This window comes from Chiloscyllium plagiosum, unplaced genomic scaffold (genome assembly GCF_037043375.1).
Source record: "Chiloscyllium plagiosum isolate Xiang-an unplaced genomic scaffold, Cpla_swu_hap1 HiC_scaffold_22, whole genome shotgun sequence".
Taxonomy (NCBI): domain Eukaryota; kingdom Metazoa; phylum Chordata; class Chondrichthyes; order Orectolobiformes; family Hemiscylliidae; genus Chiloscyllium; species Chiloscyllium plagiosum.
In genome coordinates, this window is record NW_028270160.1 from 42783791 (window position 1) to 42805585 (window position 21795).

The following is a 21795-nucleotide window of genomic DNA, read 5'->3' on the forward strand; positions in this document are numbered from 1 at the left end:
ATTTATCAAATTTATCACCAAAGTGACCTATTCTTGAGCAATGTATTAAGGTCAGTTTAAAAAAGAAAAGAAAATAGTAGATTGACTGCAGTTTTCCATTACTGTTAACCGAATAAAATTCTCAGTTTTGTGGTTCAAAAGCCAATTTTTACAATTTGAATAGAGTTTCATTCATTTCAACAAAACAGACTTGAGTTTGCCCTCATAGCTTCAGCAATGTCAATCCCAAAAAGAAAATTCCATGCCTCTTACTTGCCATTTAACTCTTTCTATGCAATATCTGCTTTTATATTAGTGTAACCCAGATTACATAACAACGTCTCTCTTTCCCCCTTGACATAAGAACTGAATCTGTTGCTTCCAAACATCCCTTCAGGTGATCTGTTTTAGAGGCAGACTAAAATTGTTACGTAATTGTCATAGATTAGAAAAATCCAGATAGAATTGGACCACTCTGAACAGTGATTCAGTCCTTACTTTCAACAGGCTAAGAACAAAAATGTTTGTGTAGATGTACATGTCCTCATTTTAGCAATTCCCTTGCATTCGCACAACAATTTCATCTGGTTGACCTTTGCCAACTGTCAAGAGAAAATGTGGAAAAGATTAACCTGATTGACTTGTCCATGTCAAGTATCTTCAGAAAATCTAGTATTCATTACCTGTCTATGATTGTGATGTAACACCAATTTTAGAGACAGCTACACAATTGGGCCATCTGGCTGAACTGTCCAATTCCTTCAAGGTTTCTTAAGGTATTTATTAATCTAATAACTCAAAATCCTTCTTCCTGACAGGAACTGTCCAGAGCCATTTTTGAACTATTTCATACTTTCTTGATCTACCTCTCTTGGTGATAATTTGTACGTGTTTATCATTCCTCTACTGAAGATTTTTCTGGGTTTTCTCTCATTTTTCACCTTCCTTGCTATTTTATTTAATGTTTTTTTTTGTCAACAACCTGACATTGCCTAAACTAACTTTCTGATACAGTGACCTGAATGTTCCTGGTCCAATGGGATAGGGTGAAATCTGGGAGAGCTAACAATCTGGATGGGAGAGCCAGTGGAGTAAAGCCTAACACCTTCTCCCCCGCCACAGCAGTTTGCCAGCTGAGGCCAGTCCAGCATCATGGGGCCCATATGAACCACTTAAACCACCAATCAGGTGCCACTTCCTGCCCATGCAGGCATTTTAGTGCATCAAGAGGACCCGCTGCCATGTGTTCAAATGCTGAGTTAAACCTTGGCAGCCTCCCAGTGTGTTCAGGGCTGTGCCCTTTTTATGGATGTCCCTTGGCCAGGATGGCATTCTCAGTGGCTGTGGCCAGCTGCTCAGCAACAGTGCTTCTGTTGCAGCCTGAAATGCATTGATTACAGGCCTGCCTGCCTGCTTGCTTGTCCCCCCACCTTTCTATAACCAAAGGCACTTTGCTTTGAGAATGTCTCAGTATGAGAGACCCCCCCATCTCAGACACTAGTAACACTGGTACTACTGAGCTGCCAGCATTAGACCAATGTCTCTTGTGGTGGGATAAGATCTTCAATGAGATAACAGCCATGATTGTCCTGCTTTTCCAGAGGAGAGGTGGCTCCTGCAATGGGAGAAGGTGGACTTGATCCCCAGCATGAGAATAGCTTAACAATATAACAGCACGCATACATGGTCTGAAAAAAATGTCGATCTGCTTTCAATCACTGCGAAAAATTTCCATTCTCAGCTCTGCTCCCTGCCAAATTCACTCATTCCAGTTTCAGTCTTTCCTGCTTCTAATTAGTATTCCAAGTGTTCCAACTCTATTCCTTCCTTCACTCAATAGTTTTTGAAGCTGCACCAATCTAGATCTCTTCCATCCACTGTTTCTGTTGCAACCCTGAAGGAAAACACAGTAATAACTGCTGAATGAGGCATGCCGATCTGCCTTATAGATTTCAAAATGGAGCAGCTGTGCAAATGGCACATTAATATTTTTAAAAATGTTGTTTTATTTTTACTATTTTGCTCCTCTAGGATGTAACTCTCAATGTGCCACTTCTTTGAATTTCACATTGTGCTCTGTGTTCAGGTCATTGAGGGGTGCAGAATATAAATCTTAAAAGCAAATTGGAAGCACATAGCAGGATCTAATCTGCCAAATCCAATCTTAGAAAAAAACGAAAGAATTGTGGATGTGGAAAATCAGAAACTAAAAGCTGAAATTGCTGAAAAAGCTCAGGAGGTCTGCCAGTGGTGGAGGAGAGAAATCAGAGTTAACATTTCGGGTCCGGTGACCAGAACAAAATCGAAGGTTATGTTCCCTTTTTAAGATTTTAGATCAGAGTGGTGCTGGAAATGCACAGCAGGTCAGGCAGCATCCGAGGGACAGGAAAATCAGGATGAAGGGCTTTTGCCTGAAATGTCGATTTTCCTGCTCCTCGGATGCTGCCTGACCTGCTGTGCTTTTCCAGCACCCCTCTGATCTAAACTCTGGTTTCCAGCAGCTGCAGTCCTCACTTTTCCCTTTTTAAGATTGTCAACAGTAACATTGTGGAACTGGCAATGCTGGTCAGCAGTATATCCTCTATTTTTCTTATTTCAGAGCACAGTCCTTTTGTGAAGAAATGCAGTAAAGAGGCAAACATATGTATGGCCTCTGCAGGATTGGAATGTCAGCTCGTCAGCTTAGAGGAAGCATTGCTTCCCAGCCCCCCCTAGAAAAAGAGGCCAACATCAACTTCTCATCCCCTTGTACCCAGACCATATTGAAGTCCACCATTTAATCTTAGTCTCCATTGTGCTATCCCACCTTACAATACATTGACCCGGAATCCTGCTCTAACTATTCCCAATTTTAAGTTCTTACCATCACTCCCCCATTGTAGGTTTGGATTGTATGACCAGTCCCTGATCAGACTCAAACTTCAGTCATTTTTTAAACATTCAGTCAACTTATGTTTTCGTGATTGCAGAATTTATTGGTACTGTTGAGATTTGATAATATCGATTCACTCTGTCACCACTTGGTGAAGAATTGAAGGCCATCATATCATAGCCATTGCCAATTCCCTGAGCAGACCTTGCTCCGGATCTGTCTCCCATTCTGGCCCAGATCTCCTCCTCCAGTCTGTCTGGTGCTAGCAACATCCTTGCCTGATTAACAACCCCATATCAAAGGTTTTGGTGGTACATTTTATGTTCTGGTCTCCATCATCTTGTGAACTTTAAACTTTGATGAAAAAAGAAATGGAAGGCAAGACAAGAAACAAAGTGAGACAGCATGTCAGTGACAGGAGACAATAAAGACAAGGACTTGCAGGAAGGAAGAAATAGCATAACCTTCTACGAGATGCCCCCCCTCATTCTTATAAAATCAAGTGAATGTGGTTCTAATTCATCTCTCATTTCTCTCCTCAAACATGAGTCCTGCCATCTGAGGAAACTGTGTGGTAAACCTTTGTTGCACTCCCTCCAGAGTTAGAGCATCCTTCTTCAGATAAGGTGACCAAAACTGCATACATACTACAAGCATGGTCTTACCAAGGTTCTGTACATTATAACAAAACATCCCTGCTCCTTTTGCTATGAAAGTCAACGTACCATTTACCTTCATAACCGCTTGCTGCATCTGCATTCTTATTTTCAGCAACTGGTGTACAGGACACCAAAGTCCTCTTTCAGCTCTCCCTTTCCCAATGTATCGCCATTCAGATAATAAATTGCTTGTCTGTTTTTGCAATCAAAGTGGGTAACTTCACATTTATCCACATTATTCTTCATGGGCCATGCATTTTCCCATTCACTCAAATTGTCCCAGTCAGATTGAAGTATCTCTGTGTCTTCTCACATTTCGCATTCCCAACCGCTTTGTGTCATTTGCAAACTTGGAGAAATTACATTTAATTCCCTCACCTAAATCATTAACATATATTGTGAATAGCTGGGGTCCAAGAACTGATCCCTGTCGTACCCCACTAGTCACTACCTACCACTCAGAAAAAGACTCATTGATTTGTACTCTTTATTTCCTATCTGCCAACCAGTTCTCTATCCTCCTCACTGCAGTACTCCCAATCCACTGTGCTTTAATTTTACCTCTTACGTGGAACATATAAAAATCTTTCTGAAACTCTAAGGAAACAACATCCATGGGCTTCCCCTTATCAACTCTGCTGGTTACATCCACAAACTTCCAGTAGATTTGTCAAGCATGATTTCTGCTTCCGAAATCCAATCCTGTCATTGTTTCCTAAGTGCTCTGCTATTAAATCTTTTACATTGGCTATTAGACAATAGGCATTGTTACAAAAAAGGATTTTATATCTTTATTTTTTCTTTAATTAAACATAAACAATGCCAGTGCAGATTGTTTGTAATGTGTTGAATAGAAAGGTTTATCAGATATTGAATAGAAAAATATTTTCCAAAAACACTGTTGTTAACACATACAGTCAATTCTTCTATAATGTGATGGATGCGTTTGTGTGCAACCATGTGTTATAAAAAAAATTGCGCTTCAGAAACAGTACTTAAAGTGTTGGTGATGTAATCGTGTTACAGCCAAAACATGTTTTAAAAGTTCATGCTTTAGAAACAATATCCCCAATTCATCAATTCTGTTACAGCAAATTTGCATTGACAAAACGTGCGTTACTGCAGAATGGCCTGTACATCAGCCTTCTATCTGGGTGCCATTTTGTAGCCACAATGTTGACAGGTGTACAGAATCAATGATTCATCTATTTGTTAGTTGGGATAGCCTGGAAGAATATGTATGAAAGTTTCAAGGGCAGTACATCAAAGTATTTTAGCTGAAAATTATACACTTAGTTTATCAACTTCTGGTACTATCCATTGACCACATAAGGATCATGAAATGAACTGTTTGTGATGTAAATCAAGGATGTAGACTTTTATGTACATCCCTTCAGTACATTTTGTTCATTTGAATTATTGTAGTTGCAAACACTCTGCCACATTTGCTAAAATCAAAAATGTCAGCCTATAACTTCTGGTGCTTGTTGGATGCAGAAAGGGATCATGAATCCAATTAAATGCAGTTTTTCTTTTATGCTAACAAGATTCTATGAATACAATTTGACAAATATTCTAATGAAGTAAGAATGCTAATTAAATACTAATATAAAATAGTAAAAAACATACCTGTAAACCCCCCCATAAAGACATCAAACTTTGATCATAATGTTGCACTCCTCTCAAGATAAAATGACTGTCTCCTAAATCTGCTGGCTCTGAAAATGGTCATGCTGTGCAACATTTTTTCTGGGGTCACGCTGGTCACTTCTCTCCAACACTGATTCTGCTGAAGTTTCTGGGATCAGTGGGAAGGCACCTCACTCTTTCAGATCTGGCAGGTGGGCAAATCATTGCAAGTAAGTGTCCATCAAACCCCCACTCTATTGGAAACTCCAGCAAGTGGCCACCAGATCTGGGTAGTGCCTTTCGCCCTGCTTTATCACCCTTTGCCAGGAAATCAGTAACAGGATTTGTTTTTCATATAGTTCACTTGCAAGTTTCTGGAGGGTTTGCCTGTCTGAATGTTCTGGCTCCTAGATATAGTTTAAGGAACAGGAGACTCACCATGGACTAGTTTTGTAAGCGGTCTGTTAAACTCCCCATCTTTAAAGAGGAGTGGAAAATCTCATGGTCAACCAGGACCAGTATATTTGGATCCACATCTGCTGCTGAGTGTTCTGTTGATTTGTATCCAATATCCAGCATGTGTACAGTGCAACAGCCATGTAAAATTGACCCTTAGAATATTAGTGATTTCATGAATATGTTCAATAATCATTTTAAATGAAATGTAACTGGAGTTGAATCCCAAATGGCAGAGGTGGTGAGAAGCTGATATATTTACTGTCTGAGTCTTAGGAACTATGAGAGACAGATCTTAAAAAGATTTCAATATTTGCCAGTTTGAATTATACATGGATATTCATTCAGACTGTGCCCTCTGAACAATGTTCAAATATTCAAACTCTCTCATGAGACTTCTCAAAAATAAAAGCCAACAGGAATAGCTTCTCATTCCAATATCTTAATTGCCAGGCACACAAGGATTGTATACTGTGTAATGACACCACAGAGGGTTTTATATTGTATGATAAAGCCAGTTTTAGCCGTTACACTGAGCATAAATGTCTATGATGGCTTTCCCTTTTTCTGCGTGTGTAATGCAGCTTTTTTTTATTTCAAAAATATACTTTATTCATAAAATTATTTTGATATCTCTACAATTGGTGATGCTGTACATACGTATACATTCCATTTTTTTACATACAGAGATCGGAATTAATCATTCGCATGTACAAATCTGTACATTGACCATCCAGGTATTTTGCTGAGGCTGCTTGTGTAATGCAGATACTTTTATGTTTTAGGTCGGAATTGTTTTACATTATTCCACCCTATCTACAATCTTCTGGACTTGTGTCACTGCCAGGAATATTTACAAGCAAGTGACCAGAAAAGTCCCTCAGTACCATGACAATGACCAGCCACAACACACTCAGCAACCGATGTTGAGGTAAGTATCAAGAGTATTAAAAACTTTGAAGAAACAACGACATGTTGTTTGTATTGATGATGAATATTAGAATGCAAATGAAGTGAATGGTCAACTTGAAGCTGTGAGAAGCATTTACTGAGAAAGATGTTCTATGCGTGTCTGTATGTTCTTACCCCTGCATTTGTTTTACTCCCTTTGTCACATCCATGTAGTCCCTTCCATGCAATGCACCAGCCAGAAGGAAAAGCTAATAAAATGTGAAATGGTTGTTACTGGTCTGAATTGGTTTGTCTGCCTTAAAACAGAATTCTATTTCTGACAATTCCAATCATTTCCATGTTATCCGTTTGATAACACAATTACAGAAGGTACAACGCTATCAAACTGTTTTGACTGCTCATCACTTTTAATATAATGTTGCACAAAGGGATTCAGGACAATAGACTCTATTAATTTCAGCTGGGGTTGTTGGGAAGAGGGTAGGAAAGGAGTCACTATTGACACAAATGGAAGAATAGTTCGAGGATATGGGGAGGGAAGGAGTTTGAAAAAAGAAAACCAATAAATAGGACAGGACTGGGGATGTGGAAGAGAAAGGAGAGCAAGAATATTGAACAAGAAGAGGAGAGTGGAGATTAGAGGAATGGTGAAAGTGGACAAGGGTGAATGATGGGCCAGCTAAGAAAGGTCAGATCAAAGGAAATGAAAATGAGGTTAAGGGGAGATTGAATTTGTGCAAGAAGAGTCTCTGAGGAGAACTGCAATAGTGTCAGTTAGTGGGCTGGGATGAGGGCAAGGGAATTTGGTGTACATGGCACAGAGAATTAACAGTCAAGAGTGTGGTGCTGGAAAAGCACAGTAAGTCAGGCAGCATCTGAGAAGCAGGAGGATCAACATTTCAGGCAGAAGCCTTTCATCAGGAATGAAGGGCTAATTGCCCGAAATGTCAATTCTCCTGCTGCTCAGATGCTATCTGACCCGCTGTGCTTTTCCAACACCACACTCTCGACTCTGATCTTCAGCATCTGCAGTCCTCACTTTCTGCACAGACAATTAACAGCACTGTTTAGTTGGAAGAGAAATTATAGGCAACAGGAAAATGCATATCTATAGGAACTTAATCTGAATGAGTTGAGTGCAATGTGGGACTTAATGTTCAGAATTGGAGTGATATTTTTCTCACTCATGAAGGTGGGGAGTGGCTTGTCGTTTAATGGAAGATCTGGGAGTAATTGCCCGTGAGATGCAGCTAAAACATTATTGTTTTTGGTTTTCTTGTTTCTTTGCCACTCGTTCTGCTGTCGCACTGCTAGATCAGGAATCTCAGTTCGACATTATTAGAAACGTTTCCTAATCTTTTTATGGTGGGAGAAGGCTGAGAGAAAAAAATATTATTTTCAGCTCTTCTTCATTCAGTGTCTCAGCCACTATCGGGTTGCAACCTTAATGTTTATATGTTTTGAAACTCCTTCAGTCTTCACTTTGGGATTTTACTTGTGACCGCACTTCACTACTCCACTTGGAATATGCATTTGCTGTACCATTTTGCAATCTTTCCTGTGCCCAGCGAGCTTGATTCACGCATTCTTACTGATTAGTTCATTTACATTTTGTTTCAATTTTAAAAGCGTCAATGGATTACAGTCACTAAAGTTGATTTATGGCCTTGCCAGCTTCTGCTGACATTTCCTGCAATATCATGAAAGGTATTCTGTTTGGGGGATACAGATGAGGATTTGTTCAAGTTACCAGCTGTGCTGTCCCCTAACATTACTTCGAGCTCCACTGGTTTCAGTTTGTCACATAACAGCAACACAAATGCTGCAAAATATTTTAACATTCAATTTATTTTGCTAGGATTTAAGGCACTATTATTCCCTTTTTGTCTTATTTAAAGTTTATTTTCATTCCTTCGTACTTTTTAATTTTCTCGTGTTCAATGTTTCAGGGAAATTTTCAAATCTCTTTTCTTTGGTGTAAAGCAAAATGGATCCCAGTGGAGGATCTCAGTGAGAATATATAGTTGCCCACTAATACTCAGATAATGTTAGAGTTTTGCTGGTGCAAAGATACTAGCTTGATTATCTCTCATTTGCTGAAAGTGCTTTGGGCAAATACAGTGGTTATGGGATAAGAAAATTTATATGAAGTAGCTCACCAAAACCGTTACTAATATTTACAACAAAGTACAGATTTATGACAACTCACATATAGCACAAGACATGGATATTGTACTTATGAAGTTCTTATTGGAAAATGAGCATTCATATTTATACAGTCTTTATTCTGCTATCAACTTCCTGGGGGTTACCATTGACCATAAACTCAACTGGACTCCTTATATAAGAACAGTGGCTACAGAGGCTAGGAACGCATCATTGAGTTATGCACCATTTGACTCCCTTAAACATGGCCATGGTCTTCAAGGCACAAGTCAGGAGTGTGGAAGAATACACCCCACATGCCTGGATGAGTGCAGCTCTATCAACACTCAAAAAGCTGAACATCATCCACAATAAAGCAGCCCACTTGATTGGCACCACATCCACATTCAGTCCCTCTACCACTGATGCTGAATAGCAACAGTGTGTACTATCTATGAGATGCAGTGCAGGAATTCAACAAGGCCCTTCTCACCCATGATAATACTGAAGAGACGGCATGTGAAATGTGTTGGGTGGCCAGCCCACCCCAATCCATCCTAACCCATTCCCCATTATGTAGGGGGCATGGAAAACACCATGAGGTTGCCTATCTTTAGACTTATTGAGGTCCTTAGCTGTCCAATCAAGTGACAATTAAGGGTTTCAGTCTATCACCACTGCTTTAAAATGCTGGGCAGCAGAAGGTGGGCGAGAGGCAAAGACTTTTAAAAATGGCTGTTTTGAAAGGGCAGGAAATAAGTGGGGGGGAGGGGTGCCATCCAAAACGTTACCCTCGACACTTCGATCCTTACTGAATGAATTGCAAATATCACCTCGTTCAAATCCCCGACCCCTCTCACTATAAAGGGCTGGAGCTGACCTCATTCCAGGTGCCATTAATCTTCTTTATAGCATTGTGTGGGGCAAGATACCACCAAAAGATTCATCGGGTGGCCAAGCTAAAACAACAGCTGTTGTAATTTTTCACATCATCATACTCTATTTAAAAAAACCCCTGGCTGTTTAAAGATTCTCCTTTCTTACAGCTTGTGGGCATATTTCCAAAAATTATACAAGGTTCACTGGTGTTCCACTTGTTATCCAATCAATTCTTCTCTCACTCACAAAAAGATGTTTCCCTGCATGAAACCGGGCAGAATAGGTAGGAGTCATGTGAATTCAGGATTACAAGAATCTCAGGAAGAAAATTCTGGAACTCAAATAAACCTCACAAATGATCTCAGATCTCACAGAAATTAACCCTGACATTATCCAAAATCTAATCTTGATAGAGGTTGCAGGTTATTTTGGGCCTCTGAGGTTCTATGAGGTAGAATTGCTGTCAGAAAACAACCACATTTATGCACACACAGAATCATTGACCTTCAGAGATGTTCTGTGTTTAACGTTTTGAGGAATACCGTTTGTGAAGGTTGTGATCTTACAGGGGTGACAAAATTAAATGTGTGTCATAATACTGATTATCTGCTTCTGCCATAATATTTTCTTGCCTGGATGCATTAATGCCAGACTGTATTTATTGATATAGATATTCTGATTAGAATACTGGCAGCAATCTGCCTATTTTAAATGGCTACGACATTGTAACTTTATAATCAGAAAATCTAGGCCTGCGCCTGACAATTTTTTTGAGGGAAAAGAATCAACTCATTTCAATGAAATATCAGTGGTAAGGCCAGCTGGGTTGTCTCCAGTAATATTTCAGAAAGAGGTTATGTTGGAGATAGAAGCAGTGGATATTACATTCTTTCGGTGAAACAGAAGCAGTGTAGCCTGAGATCCTGATAGAAACAGACATATCATCTCTCATTCCTGATAGTCTTTGTAATTATGCCTAACTAATTAATGTAACTTGTACCAGCTATTATCATGCAGCAAACTACATCTTGTTGGGTCAGACAAGTGCATCACCTTATTAAGACCTCAATAGTGGTTTATTCTGTACCACCACTAGTTTGACAAGCCCTTAGACTCAGCATGGAAATAAGGATTGAAGACTTATGTAGCGCAGTGATGGTGTTTATACTTCTGAGACAGGATACCTGTGTTCAAGTTGCACCAAAGGTATGTAATACTGTTTCTGAACAGATTGATTAAAAATATCCACAAAGAAGAATTAGTGGTTGCACCCAGTCTTAAACACAAATCACTAAAGTTTGATACTACATGAGATGATTATTGTGAGTTCATTGCAAAAAAGACTTCAAAGAAACAAGAAGTAAAATAATTCATTTGATCTCGGAGAAAAAACAGTTTTGGAAGAAAAGTGAGCTTACTACTTTAAGAGCATGACGCTTTAAGAATACATGGTGTGTCAATCAACAACTGAAAGGAGGTAAACAAACAGTCAGCACTGCTTCTGGAAGCAGCAGCAGGGCAAAAGCAGCACTTCAGAAGAAAAACTTCACTTCAGAACATACAATGGACTTAAGAAAAGCAGCGTGGCATAGGAAGAAAGTAAAAACCCATCATTGAAGATGTTAAAGAATTTCTGCAGAAGAAGGATTTGTGGAAGAAGTTCAGAGCTCTTCCCATGGGCAAGAGTGGTAAACTTTAAAATAAAAGCACAAAAGACCAGACTGGGAAGAATAGAGGTAGAAAGGAAGACTTGTCCTTCAAAATGAACACCAATGCCATCATGAGGAAGGCTCCATGGGATATGGCCACACAATGAAGCAAGAGTCAGAACAGTAATTTATACAAAGGAACTAAGTCAAAAAAGTCACTAAGTACATTTAAAGTGATGAAAGGACAATTTAATGATTTTGAAGACACAATCCAACAGATCTGATTGCCTGCTTCAATAGTGTAGGGATTCTATGACTAGTAGAAGAATGTTAAGATTGTGCTAAGATCAGGGCAGGCATAATTTAAATATTGATTTTGGCAGGAAGATTTATTAATGCCACAGACATAGAGGTTTATTTCAAAACATTGTGCAAGGGGACCTGCACAGTTTAGATAATCAAAGCTGAAAAAGCAGAACACTTCAATCTTGGCTGGCGACGTCGGGAACCACCATTTTGATCAGGAACAAAGGTGAGAATGTCCTCAGTACAGAAATACAGTATTGCCATAATGCAGAATCAAAATTGTTGTTACTGAATATAGAATATCATACAGCAGATGCATGGAAACCATCACCACCACTACCTCAAATTCCCCTCCAAGCCACACACCATCCTGACTTGCAGCTGTATTACCGATCCTTCATTATGGCAGGTCAAATATTGGAGTTCTTTGCAAATAGCATTTTGGGTGTTCTTGCACACTTAGGACTGCACCTTCTCCAGGGCAATAAATGTTCGCCTAATCAGCAATTTCCAGTTTCATTGAATGAATAATAAAATATAGCATTGTTGTAATAGTGTTCTTGCAAAGAAAGAAAATACTGCAATATTGCTATTTAACAGAGTATAAAAGTTTGATCAGACTTATTCAAAATAATTTAAATAACATTTATTTAATACAAGATGACAAGCTTTAAAGCCACCATCTTTCAGGAAATGAAGAAAAACTGTATTGAGATCCTGCAGATTTAAAGCAGCTAACAAGAATAAATAATTATGTTAAAAAGGAATGGCGGAAGAGATATTATTGCCATTAAAATTTATTGTCAGACATGGGCCATGTAGAACACAGGATTAGACATGGGAGAAGACCATTAAGACATAGAACTGCTTCCAAATTAAATACTCAATCACATGCTGAAAAAAATTAAACACACTAATATACTCAGTAGGTCCTACAGCTGATGATATTATAAATTGGCAAAATATAAAAGAAGATACTTTTGAAGAATTTTTAGCAGTTTTTGATAAATTCTTCAATCTGAGAAATAATAATGTTCTTGGCTTTGAATGTCAACTTCAGCAACACATTCCACCCCGGCCTTAAATTCACCTGGGCTATCTCTGGCACCTCTCTCCCCTTCCTGGACATCTCCATCTCCATCAATGGTGACCGACTTAACACTGACATCTTATACAAACCCACCGATTCTCACAGCTACCTGGATTAAACCTCCTCCCACCCTGCCTCCTGCAAAATGCTCTCCCTTATTCCCAATTCCTCCGCACCAACTCCATCTGCTCCCAGGAGGACCAGCTCCACCACAGAACACACCAGAGGACTCCATCTTTAAAGACAGCTATAAATGTCAACTGTCCTCAAGGAAAAAGCCTACAAATCTTCCAACTCTACAGACAATGTGTTCTGGAAGAATTGTAAAATGCCGACAGACCACCCCTCCCCCTTCTGTAAACAACTGAGGTCCCAATAGTGATCCTTGTGGTAATCCACTTGTCACATCTTGCCACCCATTTTTCCAATGATCTACCTACTTTGTATTTCCTGTTGTTTAATCAATCCTCTAACCATCCTGATACAATTTTACGAACACTATTAAGTTGACAAAGTCCTGACTAAAATCCTAGAATCCCTACAGTGTGGAAACAGGCCATTTGGCCCAACAAATCTGTACTGACTGTCTGAAGAGTATCCCACCCAGACCCTATTACTGTACATTTCCCCTGACTAATGCATCTAATCTACACATCTCTGAACACTATGAGCAATTAGCATAGCCAGTTCACCTATCTGGCATTTCTTTGGACTGTGGGAGGAAACCAGAGCACCCAGAGGAAACACACGCAGACACAGGGAGAATGTACAAACTCCACACAAACAGTCGCCTGAGGCTGGACTCAAATCTGGGTCCCTGGTGCTGTGAGGCAGCAGTGCTACCACTGAGCCACCATGCCATGGACTTGCAATTTAATCAACAAAAATGTCCAACATTCCTTGAATCATATTAATAGGGAAAACATAAATAAATACCTGAAGGCCTTTACTCAGCATGATTTCAGTATTTGATGCTCATGAGGTCTTGCACAAATTAGCAGTCATGATTAAGACAGGTCAATTTTTAAGAAATGATTCAATATGTTCATGAAGTTATTTTATCATTTTTGTTCATGCATTCATGGATCAGTGCATCATTGAAACAATTAGGACTTATTGTTTATTCCTAATTATTCTTGTGATGGTGAGTTGTCTGCCTTCTGGAACTGCTGTTGTCCACGTAGTGCAGGTACACTGCAAGTGCTATAAGGAAGGGAGTTCCAGCATTTTGATATCGAAGGAAGCACTGAAGGTGTGAACTTGTACAGGAGCTTATAGGTGATGTTCATTTGTGTCCTTCAAGGGCTTAGAGAGCAAGGGTTTGCTGATGCTTTCAAAGGAGGTTTGTCCAGTTGCTTGAGGATTGTGGCTGGAAGAGCTGCTCCTTTTTAGGTGTTGGAGGTGATTTCCTTGAATGCCAGGAGCAGCAATTACTGTTTTATATGCTATTGCATTGTTTTAGAACTTTTGGAGGAAAAAGCTGTTAAAACAACGGCACTTTTAAAAGGAAGAAAGGCAGACAAAGAATGCGAGCTTGTGATCGGGAGGGAGAGAGAAAAAGAAACCTACATTGCTAACTGACACAGCAGTGAATCTGCACAGTAACTGCCTTTGCTGTTTGAGTTCATGTATCGCTGGACATTGGAGTGCGTCTGGGAAAATTAACAAACAGCCGACCTTGGAGGAACCTTGTGTGGGAGAGCTCACAGTACAGGAACAAATAAGTGCATGGTTTTTAATGTGTAGTCTTGCTGTAGGTTTGCAGTACTGAATAGAGTGGGCTCCTTCTTGGTTATATGGAGCAAAGATGTCCTTTAGTCAAGTCATATGCTCTTTCTATTGGATGTGGGAGTTTAGGGAGCGATTCCATGTTACTGATGATTATGTCTGCAGGAAGTGTATTTGGTTGTGAATCCCATCGGATTGCATAGACTGGTTGGAGTGACATTAGAGGCAATGAGGAATTTACAGGGTGTGATGAAGGGAGAAAAGTGCAGATACAGTCAGGTAGATGGGTTAACTCAAGGAAAGGTAAGAGAGGTAGGCAGTTAGTGCAGGAGTCTCCAATGGCTATCCCCATTTCAAACAAGTATGCTGTTTTGGAAAATGTAGGGGGTGATGGATTCTCAGGGGAATGTAACACAAACAGCCAAGTTTCTGGTATTGAGACAGGCTCTAATATAATGAGGGGTACGTCAGGTTCCCAGCAATCAATTGTGATAGGGGACTCTCTAGTCCGAGGCACAGACAGACATTTCTGTGGCCAGCAGTGAGAAATCAGAATGGTGTGTTGCCTTCCTGATGCCAAGATTAAGGATATCTTAGAGAGGGTGTAGAATGTCCTCAAAGAGGAAATAGACCAGCAGGAGATCATTGTACACATTGGAACTAACAACATAGGAAGGGAAATGAATGAGATTTTGAAGGGAGAATATAGAAAATTAGGCAAGAATTTAAAAAGGAGGTCCTTGAGAGTAGTAATATCTGCTGCGAGTTAGTGATGGTTGGAATAGGAGGATAGAGCAGATGAATATATGGCTGAGGACCTGGTGCAGGGGAGAAGGATTCACATTTTTGGATCATTGGTATCTCTTATGGGGTAGAAGTGACCTGTACAAGAGGATGATTTGCACCTGAATTGGAAGGGGACTAATATACTGGCAGGGAGATTTGCTAGAGCTGCTTGGGAGGATTTAAACTATTAGGGTTGGGGGGAACCCAGGGTAATAGTGAGGAAAGAGATCAATCTGAGACTGGTATAGTTGGGAAAAGGAATAAGTCAAACAGTCAGGAGCAAAGCAGAGAACAAGGTAGGACTGATTAAATTAAACTGCAATTACTTCAATGCAAAAGGCCTAACAGGGAAGGCAGATGAACTCAGGGCGTGGTTCGGAACATGGGACTGGGATATAATAGCAATTACAGAAATGTGGCTCAGAGATGAACAGGAACATCTAATGTTCCAGGATACAAATGCTACAGGAAGGATAGAAAGTTGGAACAAGAGAGAGGAGGGGAAGTGGTGTTTTTGATAAGGGACAGTATTACTGCTATACTTAGGGAGGATATTCCTGGGAATACATCCAAGGAAGTTATGTAGGTGGAACTGAGAAATAAGAAAGGGATGGTCATCTTATTGGGATTGTATTATAGACCCCCTAATAGTCAGTGGAAAATTGAGGAACAAATTTGTAAGGAGAACTTAGTTATCTGTAAGAATAATAGGGTGGTTATGGTAAGGGATTTTCACTTTCCAAACATAGACTGGGACTGCCGAAGTGTTAAGTGTTTAAATGGAGAGGAAATTTATTAAATGTGTACAAGAACATTTTCTGATTCAGTATATGGATATACCTATTAGAGAAGGTGCAAAACCTGCCCTACTCTTGGGAAATAAGGCAGGGCAGATGACTGAGGTGTCAGTGAGGGAGCAGTTTGGGGCCAGCAACCAGAATTCTACTAGTTTTAAAATGGTGGTGGAAAAGGATCAACCGGATCTAAAAGTTGAAATTCTAAATTGGAGGAAGGCCAATTTTGACAGAATTAGGCAAGATCTTTCAAAAACTTATTGGGGGCAGATGTTCGCAGGTAAAGGGATGACTGGAAAATGGGAAGCCTTCAAAAATGAAATAATGAGAGTCCAATGACAGTATATTCCTGTTAGGGTGAAAGGAAAAGCTGGTAGATATAGGGAATGCTGAATGACTGAAGAAATTGAGGCTTTGGTTAAGAAAAAGAAGGAAGCATATGTCAGGTGTAGACAGGATAGATCGAGTGACTCCTTAGAGTATAAAAGCAGTAGGAGTATACTTAAGAGGGAAATCAGGAAGGCAAAAAGGGAACATGAGATAGCTTCGGCAATTAGGGTTAAGGAGAATGCAAAGAGTTTTTACAAATACATTAAGGACAAAAGGGTAACTAGGGAGAGAATAGAGCACCTCAAAGATCAGCAAGGTAGCAACAGTGTGGAGCTGCAGGAGATGGGGGAGATACTAAAGGGTATTTTGCATCAATGTTCACTATGGAGAAGGACATGGAAGACATAGAATGTGAAGAAATTTCGAAAAATGTGACATTTTGAAAATGGTCCATATTACAGAGGAGGACATGCAGGATGTCTTGAAACGCATAAAAGTGGATAAATCCCCAGGACCTGATCAGGTGTACCCTAGAACTCTGTGGGAAGCCAGGGAAGTGATTGCTGGGCCCCTTGCTGAGATATTTGTATCAGCGATAGTCACAGGTAAGGTGCTGGAAGACTGGAGGTTGGCTAATGTGGGCCACTATTTAAGAAGATGGTAAGGAAAAGCCAGGGAACTATAGACTGGTGAGCCTGACATTGATGGTGAGCAAGTAGTTGGAGGGAATTCTGAGGAATAGGATTTACATGTATTTGGAAAGGCAAGGACTGAATAGGAATAGTCAGCATAGCTTTGTGCGTGGGAAATCATGTCTCACGGACTTGATTGATGTTTTTGAAGTCGCGTTCCCGGCTGCTCCCCCATCTTTGACTCTCAGCCCGCTTGGGCTGCCCCCTCGTTCCTGTTGGGAGCTTGTGCTCGGGGCATCGACTCTCCTGCTCCTCGGGTGCTGCCTGGCTGGCTGTGCTTTTCCAGCATCACACTTCTCAACTCTGATGTCCAGTATCTGCAGTCCTCACTTTCTCCCTGCAGAGGAGATTTACCAGAATGCTGCCTGAACTGGAGGGCAGGTCTTATGAAGAAAGGTTGAGGCAGCTAGGGCTTTTCTCATTGGAGCAGAGAAGGATGAGAGTTGACTTGATAGAGGTGTAGAAGATGTTGAGAGGCAAAGACCTTTTCCCATGGCAGAAATGTCTATCACAAGGGGCCATCATTTTAAGGTAATTGGAGGAAGGATTAGGGGAGATGTCAGAGGTAGGTTCTGTACACAGAGGGTGGTGGGAACGTGGGATGCACTGCCAGTGGTGGTAGTAGAATGAGATACATTAGGGACATTTAAGCGACTCTTAGATAGGCACATAGGAGATAGTACAATAAACGGTATGAAGGTGAGTCTGATCTTAGAGTAGGATAGAAGGCCAGCACATCATTGAGGGCCAAAGGGCCTGTACTGTGCTGTACTGTTCTATGTTCTAAGTAACAAAGAGGATTGATGAAGGCAGAGCGGTAGACATGATCTATATGGACTTCAGTAAGGCGTTCAACAAAGTTCCTCATGAGAGGCTGGTTGGCAAGGTTAGATCACATGGACTACAGAGAGAACTAGCCATTTGGATACAGAACTGGCTTGAAGGTAGAAGACAGAAGGTGGTGGTGGACAGTTGTTTTTCAGACTGGAGGCCTGTGACCAGTGGAGTGCCACAAGGATCAGTGCTGGGTCCACCACTTTTTGGCTGTGAATATAGGAGGTACAGTTAGTAAGTTTGCAGATGACACCAAAATTGGAGGTGTAGTGGACGAAGAAGGTTACCTCAGATTACAATGGGATCTTGATCGGATGGGCCAATGAGCTGAGAAGAGGCAGATGAAGTTGAATTCAGATAAATGCGAGGTGCTGCATGTTGGGAAAGCAAATCAGAGTAGGACTTATACACTTAATGGTAAGGTCCTAAAGAGTGTTGGTGAACAAAGCGACCTTGGTGTGCAGGTTCATAATTCCTTGAAAGTGGAGTCGCAGATAGATAGGATAGTGAAGAAGGCATTTAGTATGCTTTCCTTTATTTGTCAGAGTATTGAGTACAGGGGTTGGGAGGTCATGTTGTGGCTGTACAGGACATTGGCTAGGCCACTGTTGGAATATTGCGTGCAATTCTGGTCTCCTTCCTATTGGAAGGATGTTGTGAAACTTGAAAGGGCTCAGAAAAGATTTACAAGGATGTTGCCAGGGTTGGAGGATTTGAGCTACAGGGAGAGGCTAAACAGGCTGGGGCTGTTTTCCCTGGAGCGTTGGAGGCTGAGGGATGACTTTATTGAGGTTTATAAAATCATGAGGGGCATGGATAGAATAAATAGACAAGGTCTTTTCCTGGGGTGGGGAGTCCAGAACTAGAGGGTTTAGGGTGGGATGGGAAAGATTTAAAAGGGACCCAAGGGGCAACTTCTTCATGTAGAGGGTGGTGTGTATATGGAATGAGCTGCAAGAGGAAGTGGTGGAAGCTGTTACATTTGCAACATTTAAAAGGCACCTGGATGGGTATATGAATAGGAAGGGTTTAGAGGGATATGGGCCAGGTGCTGGCAAATGGGACTTGATGAGGTGAGGATATCTGGTCAGCATGGATTAGTTGGACGGAAGGGTCTCTTTTTGCGCTGTACATCTCTGTGACTCTATGACTCTATAATACATGGAGCTGAGAAGCCCTCTCCAGGGGACTGTGGCATATTGATGAATGATTCTTTCAGAAGGAAATAACTTGTAGATTGAGGTGTTTTATAAGATAATTCTCAGGAGCTGTAAGAAACAAACATGAGTGCACACCATTTTAGTAAGTTAATAGCCCTTATTGTAGTTCATTATTTTATATCCAATAATATTAGTGTTTTGATGTTTTGTCATGTAGTTTTATTGATTACAATGAGGTGTTCAGATTGTCTTGAGTTATTAATAGTCCCTAACCAGATTGTATTACAGTAGTATGTTGCAATGGAAGTCACATCCATTAGCAACAGACCCCAAATTAATACTACATAGAAAATTAATACTACATGCCTTCTTCACTATCCTATCTACCTGCGACTCCACTTTCAAGGAATTATGAACCTGCACACCAAGGTCTCTTTGTTCACCAACACTCTGTAGGACCTTACCATTAAGTGTATAAGTCCTACTCTGATTTGCTTTCCCAAAATGCAGCACCTCACATTTATCTGAATTCAACTTCATCTGCCTCTTCTCAGCTCATTGGTCCATATGATCAAGATCCCATTGTAATCTGAGGTAACCTTCTTCACTGTCCACTACACCTCCAATTTTGGTGTCATCTGCAAACTTACTAACTGTACCTCCTATATTCACATCCAAATAGATAGCAGAGAAAGGCCAGAGAGGAGGAAAGAAGGAAATGAATGGAAGAAGGCAGCAAATATGAATAAAAGAGAAAGTGAAAGAGAACAGAGCAGTGAAGGGGAACGATAAGGCGAGGCTGCAAGCAGTGCTTTAGTGAAGAATAAAAAGAAAAGCTTGGAGAGTTTTAAAATGGAAGAGGAAAGACAGCATCAGCATTAATTGATCGATATTGTGACAGAATAATGCAAGCATGTAGCCAATGAGCAAAGAAGGAGTGTGAGCTTAACTTCAGGAGCAGGGGAAAAGATCCTTGCATAAGATGATGGGTGCAAGAGATCACCCATCTCTGGGACTGCAGATGCTGGAGATCAGTGTCAAAAAATGTGGCGCTGGAAAAGCACAAAAGGTCAGGCAGTACCTTAGGAGCAGGAGAATAACTGTTTCAGGCATAAGCCCTTCATCAGGAATCAGGAACATTCCTGATGAAGGGTTTATGCCTGAAACGTCGATTCTCCTGCTCCTTGGATGCTGCCTGACCTGCTGCGCTTTTCCAGCACACATTTTTCAGCTCTGATCTCCAGCATCTGCAGTCCTCACTTTCTCCTAGTTGACTAAGTGAGGAGACTCAGCACATCACTGCTGTGAAGATCTCTGTCAGGTGGGTGATAAAAAGTCAAGGATACAGGAGGATCTTTCTTTTCCTCATTTCAATTTCTGCTGAAAGAAAATAATGATCATTTGCAAACCTTTAATTTCTGCAGAAAGAAACAAATTATGATGAAAACCGTAACTCATAGTTTCTATCTCCATAAGACAAAGTTAAGTTGCTGCCTAAATCACAGTAACACACTGCTAATTAAAAGATATGCAAATTGCTGCAGTATTAAAAGCTGTGGAGGGGTGAGAATTGTAATATGGGGGAGCAGATGGAATTGGGTACAGGTTAAGTGATTGAACTGACAATAAATAGTCAAGCTTGGGGCAGGTGCACTTGTGGTACAGTGGTAGTGATTCTATCTCTGAGCCTAGAGACCTGGATTCAAGACCCACCTGCTCCAGAGGTGTGTTGTGACATCTCTCAATGGGTTGCTAATAAGATAGCTAGATGGGATAAGAAAGCTGTTCTTGGTAAAAGATAGTAATCCACTCCTCTCAGGAGTTGTGACTGTAGAGTAATGATTTCTGTTCAGCTGAAGATTGTCAAATTTTAGACGTTAGGTGCAGGAATAGGCCATGCTGCCCTTCGAGCCTGCACCACCATTCAATATGATCATGGCTGATCATCCTTAATCAGTATCCTGTTCCTGCCTCATCTCCATAACCCTTGATTCCACTATCCTTGAGAGCTCTATCCAACTCTTTCTTAAATGAATCCAGAGACTGGGCCTCCACTGCCCTCTGGGGCAGAGCATTCCACACAGCCACCACTCTCTGGGTGAAGAAGTTTCTCCTCATCTCTGTCCCAAATGGTCTACCCTGTATTTTTAAGCTGTGTCCTCTGGTTTGGCACTCACCCATCAGCGGAAACATGTTTCCTGCCTCCAGAGTGTCCAATCCTTTAATAATCTTATATGTCTCAATCATATCCCCTCTCAGTCTTCTAAACTCAAGAGTATACAAGCCCAGTCGCTCCAGTCTTTCAGTGTAAGGTAATCCCACCATTTCAGGAATTGACCTTGTGAACCTTCGCTGTACTCCCTCAATAGCCAGAATGTCTTTCCTCAAATTTGGAGACCAGAACTGCACACAGTACTCCAGGTGTGGTCTCACCAGGGCCCTGTACAGCTGCAGAAGAACCTCTTTGCTTCTATACTCAATCCCTCTTGTTATAAAGGCCAGCATGCTATTAGCCTTCTTTACTACCTGCTGTACCTGCATGCTTACCTTAATTGACTGGTGTACAAGAACACCCAGATCTCTCTGTATTGCCCCTTTACCTAAATTGATTCCATTTAGGTAGTAATCTGCCTTCCTGTTCTTGCCAACAAAGTGGATAACCATACATTTATCCACATTAAACTGCATCTGCCATGCATCTGACCACTCATCTAACTTGTCCAGGTCACCCTGTAATCTCCTAACATCCTCATCACATTTCACCCTGCCACCCAGCTTAGTATCATCAGCAAATTTGCTAATGTTATTACTAATACCATCTTCTATATCATTAACATATATTATAAATAGCTGTGGTCCTAGTACTGATCCTTGCGGTACCCCACTGGTCACTGC

General features: G+C 40.8%; 1 protein-coding gene across 1 annotated transcript in view; it reads left to right on the forward strand.

The window, feature by feature from the left end:
• The window catches only part of adgra1b (adhesion G protein-coupled receptor A1b), a 529688-nt gene that overhangs the window by 493949 nt on the left and 13944 nt on the right, over positions 1–21795 (forward strand). The window contains exon 17 of the mRNA XM_043712551.2: positions 6381–6526. Within this exon, the coding sequence (XP_043568486.2) occupies positions 6381–6526 (146 nt within the window). The remainder of the gene's footprint in view (positions 1–6380; positions 6527–21795) is intronic.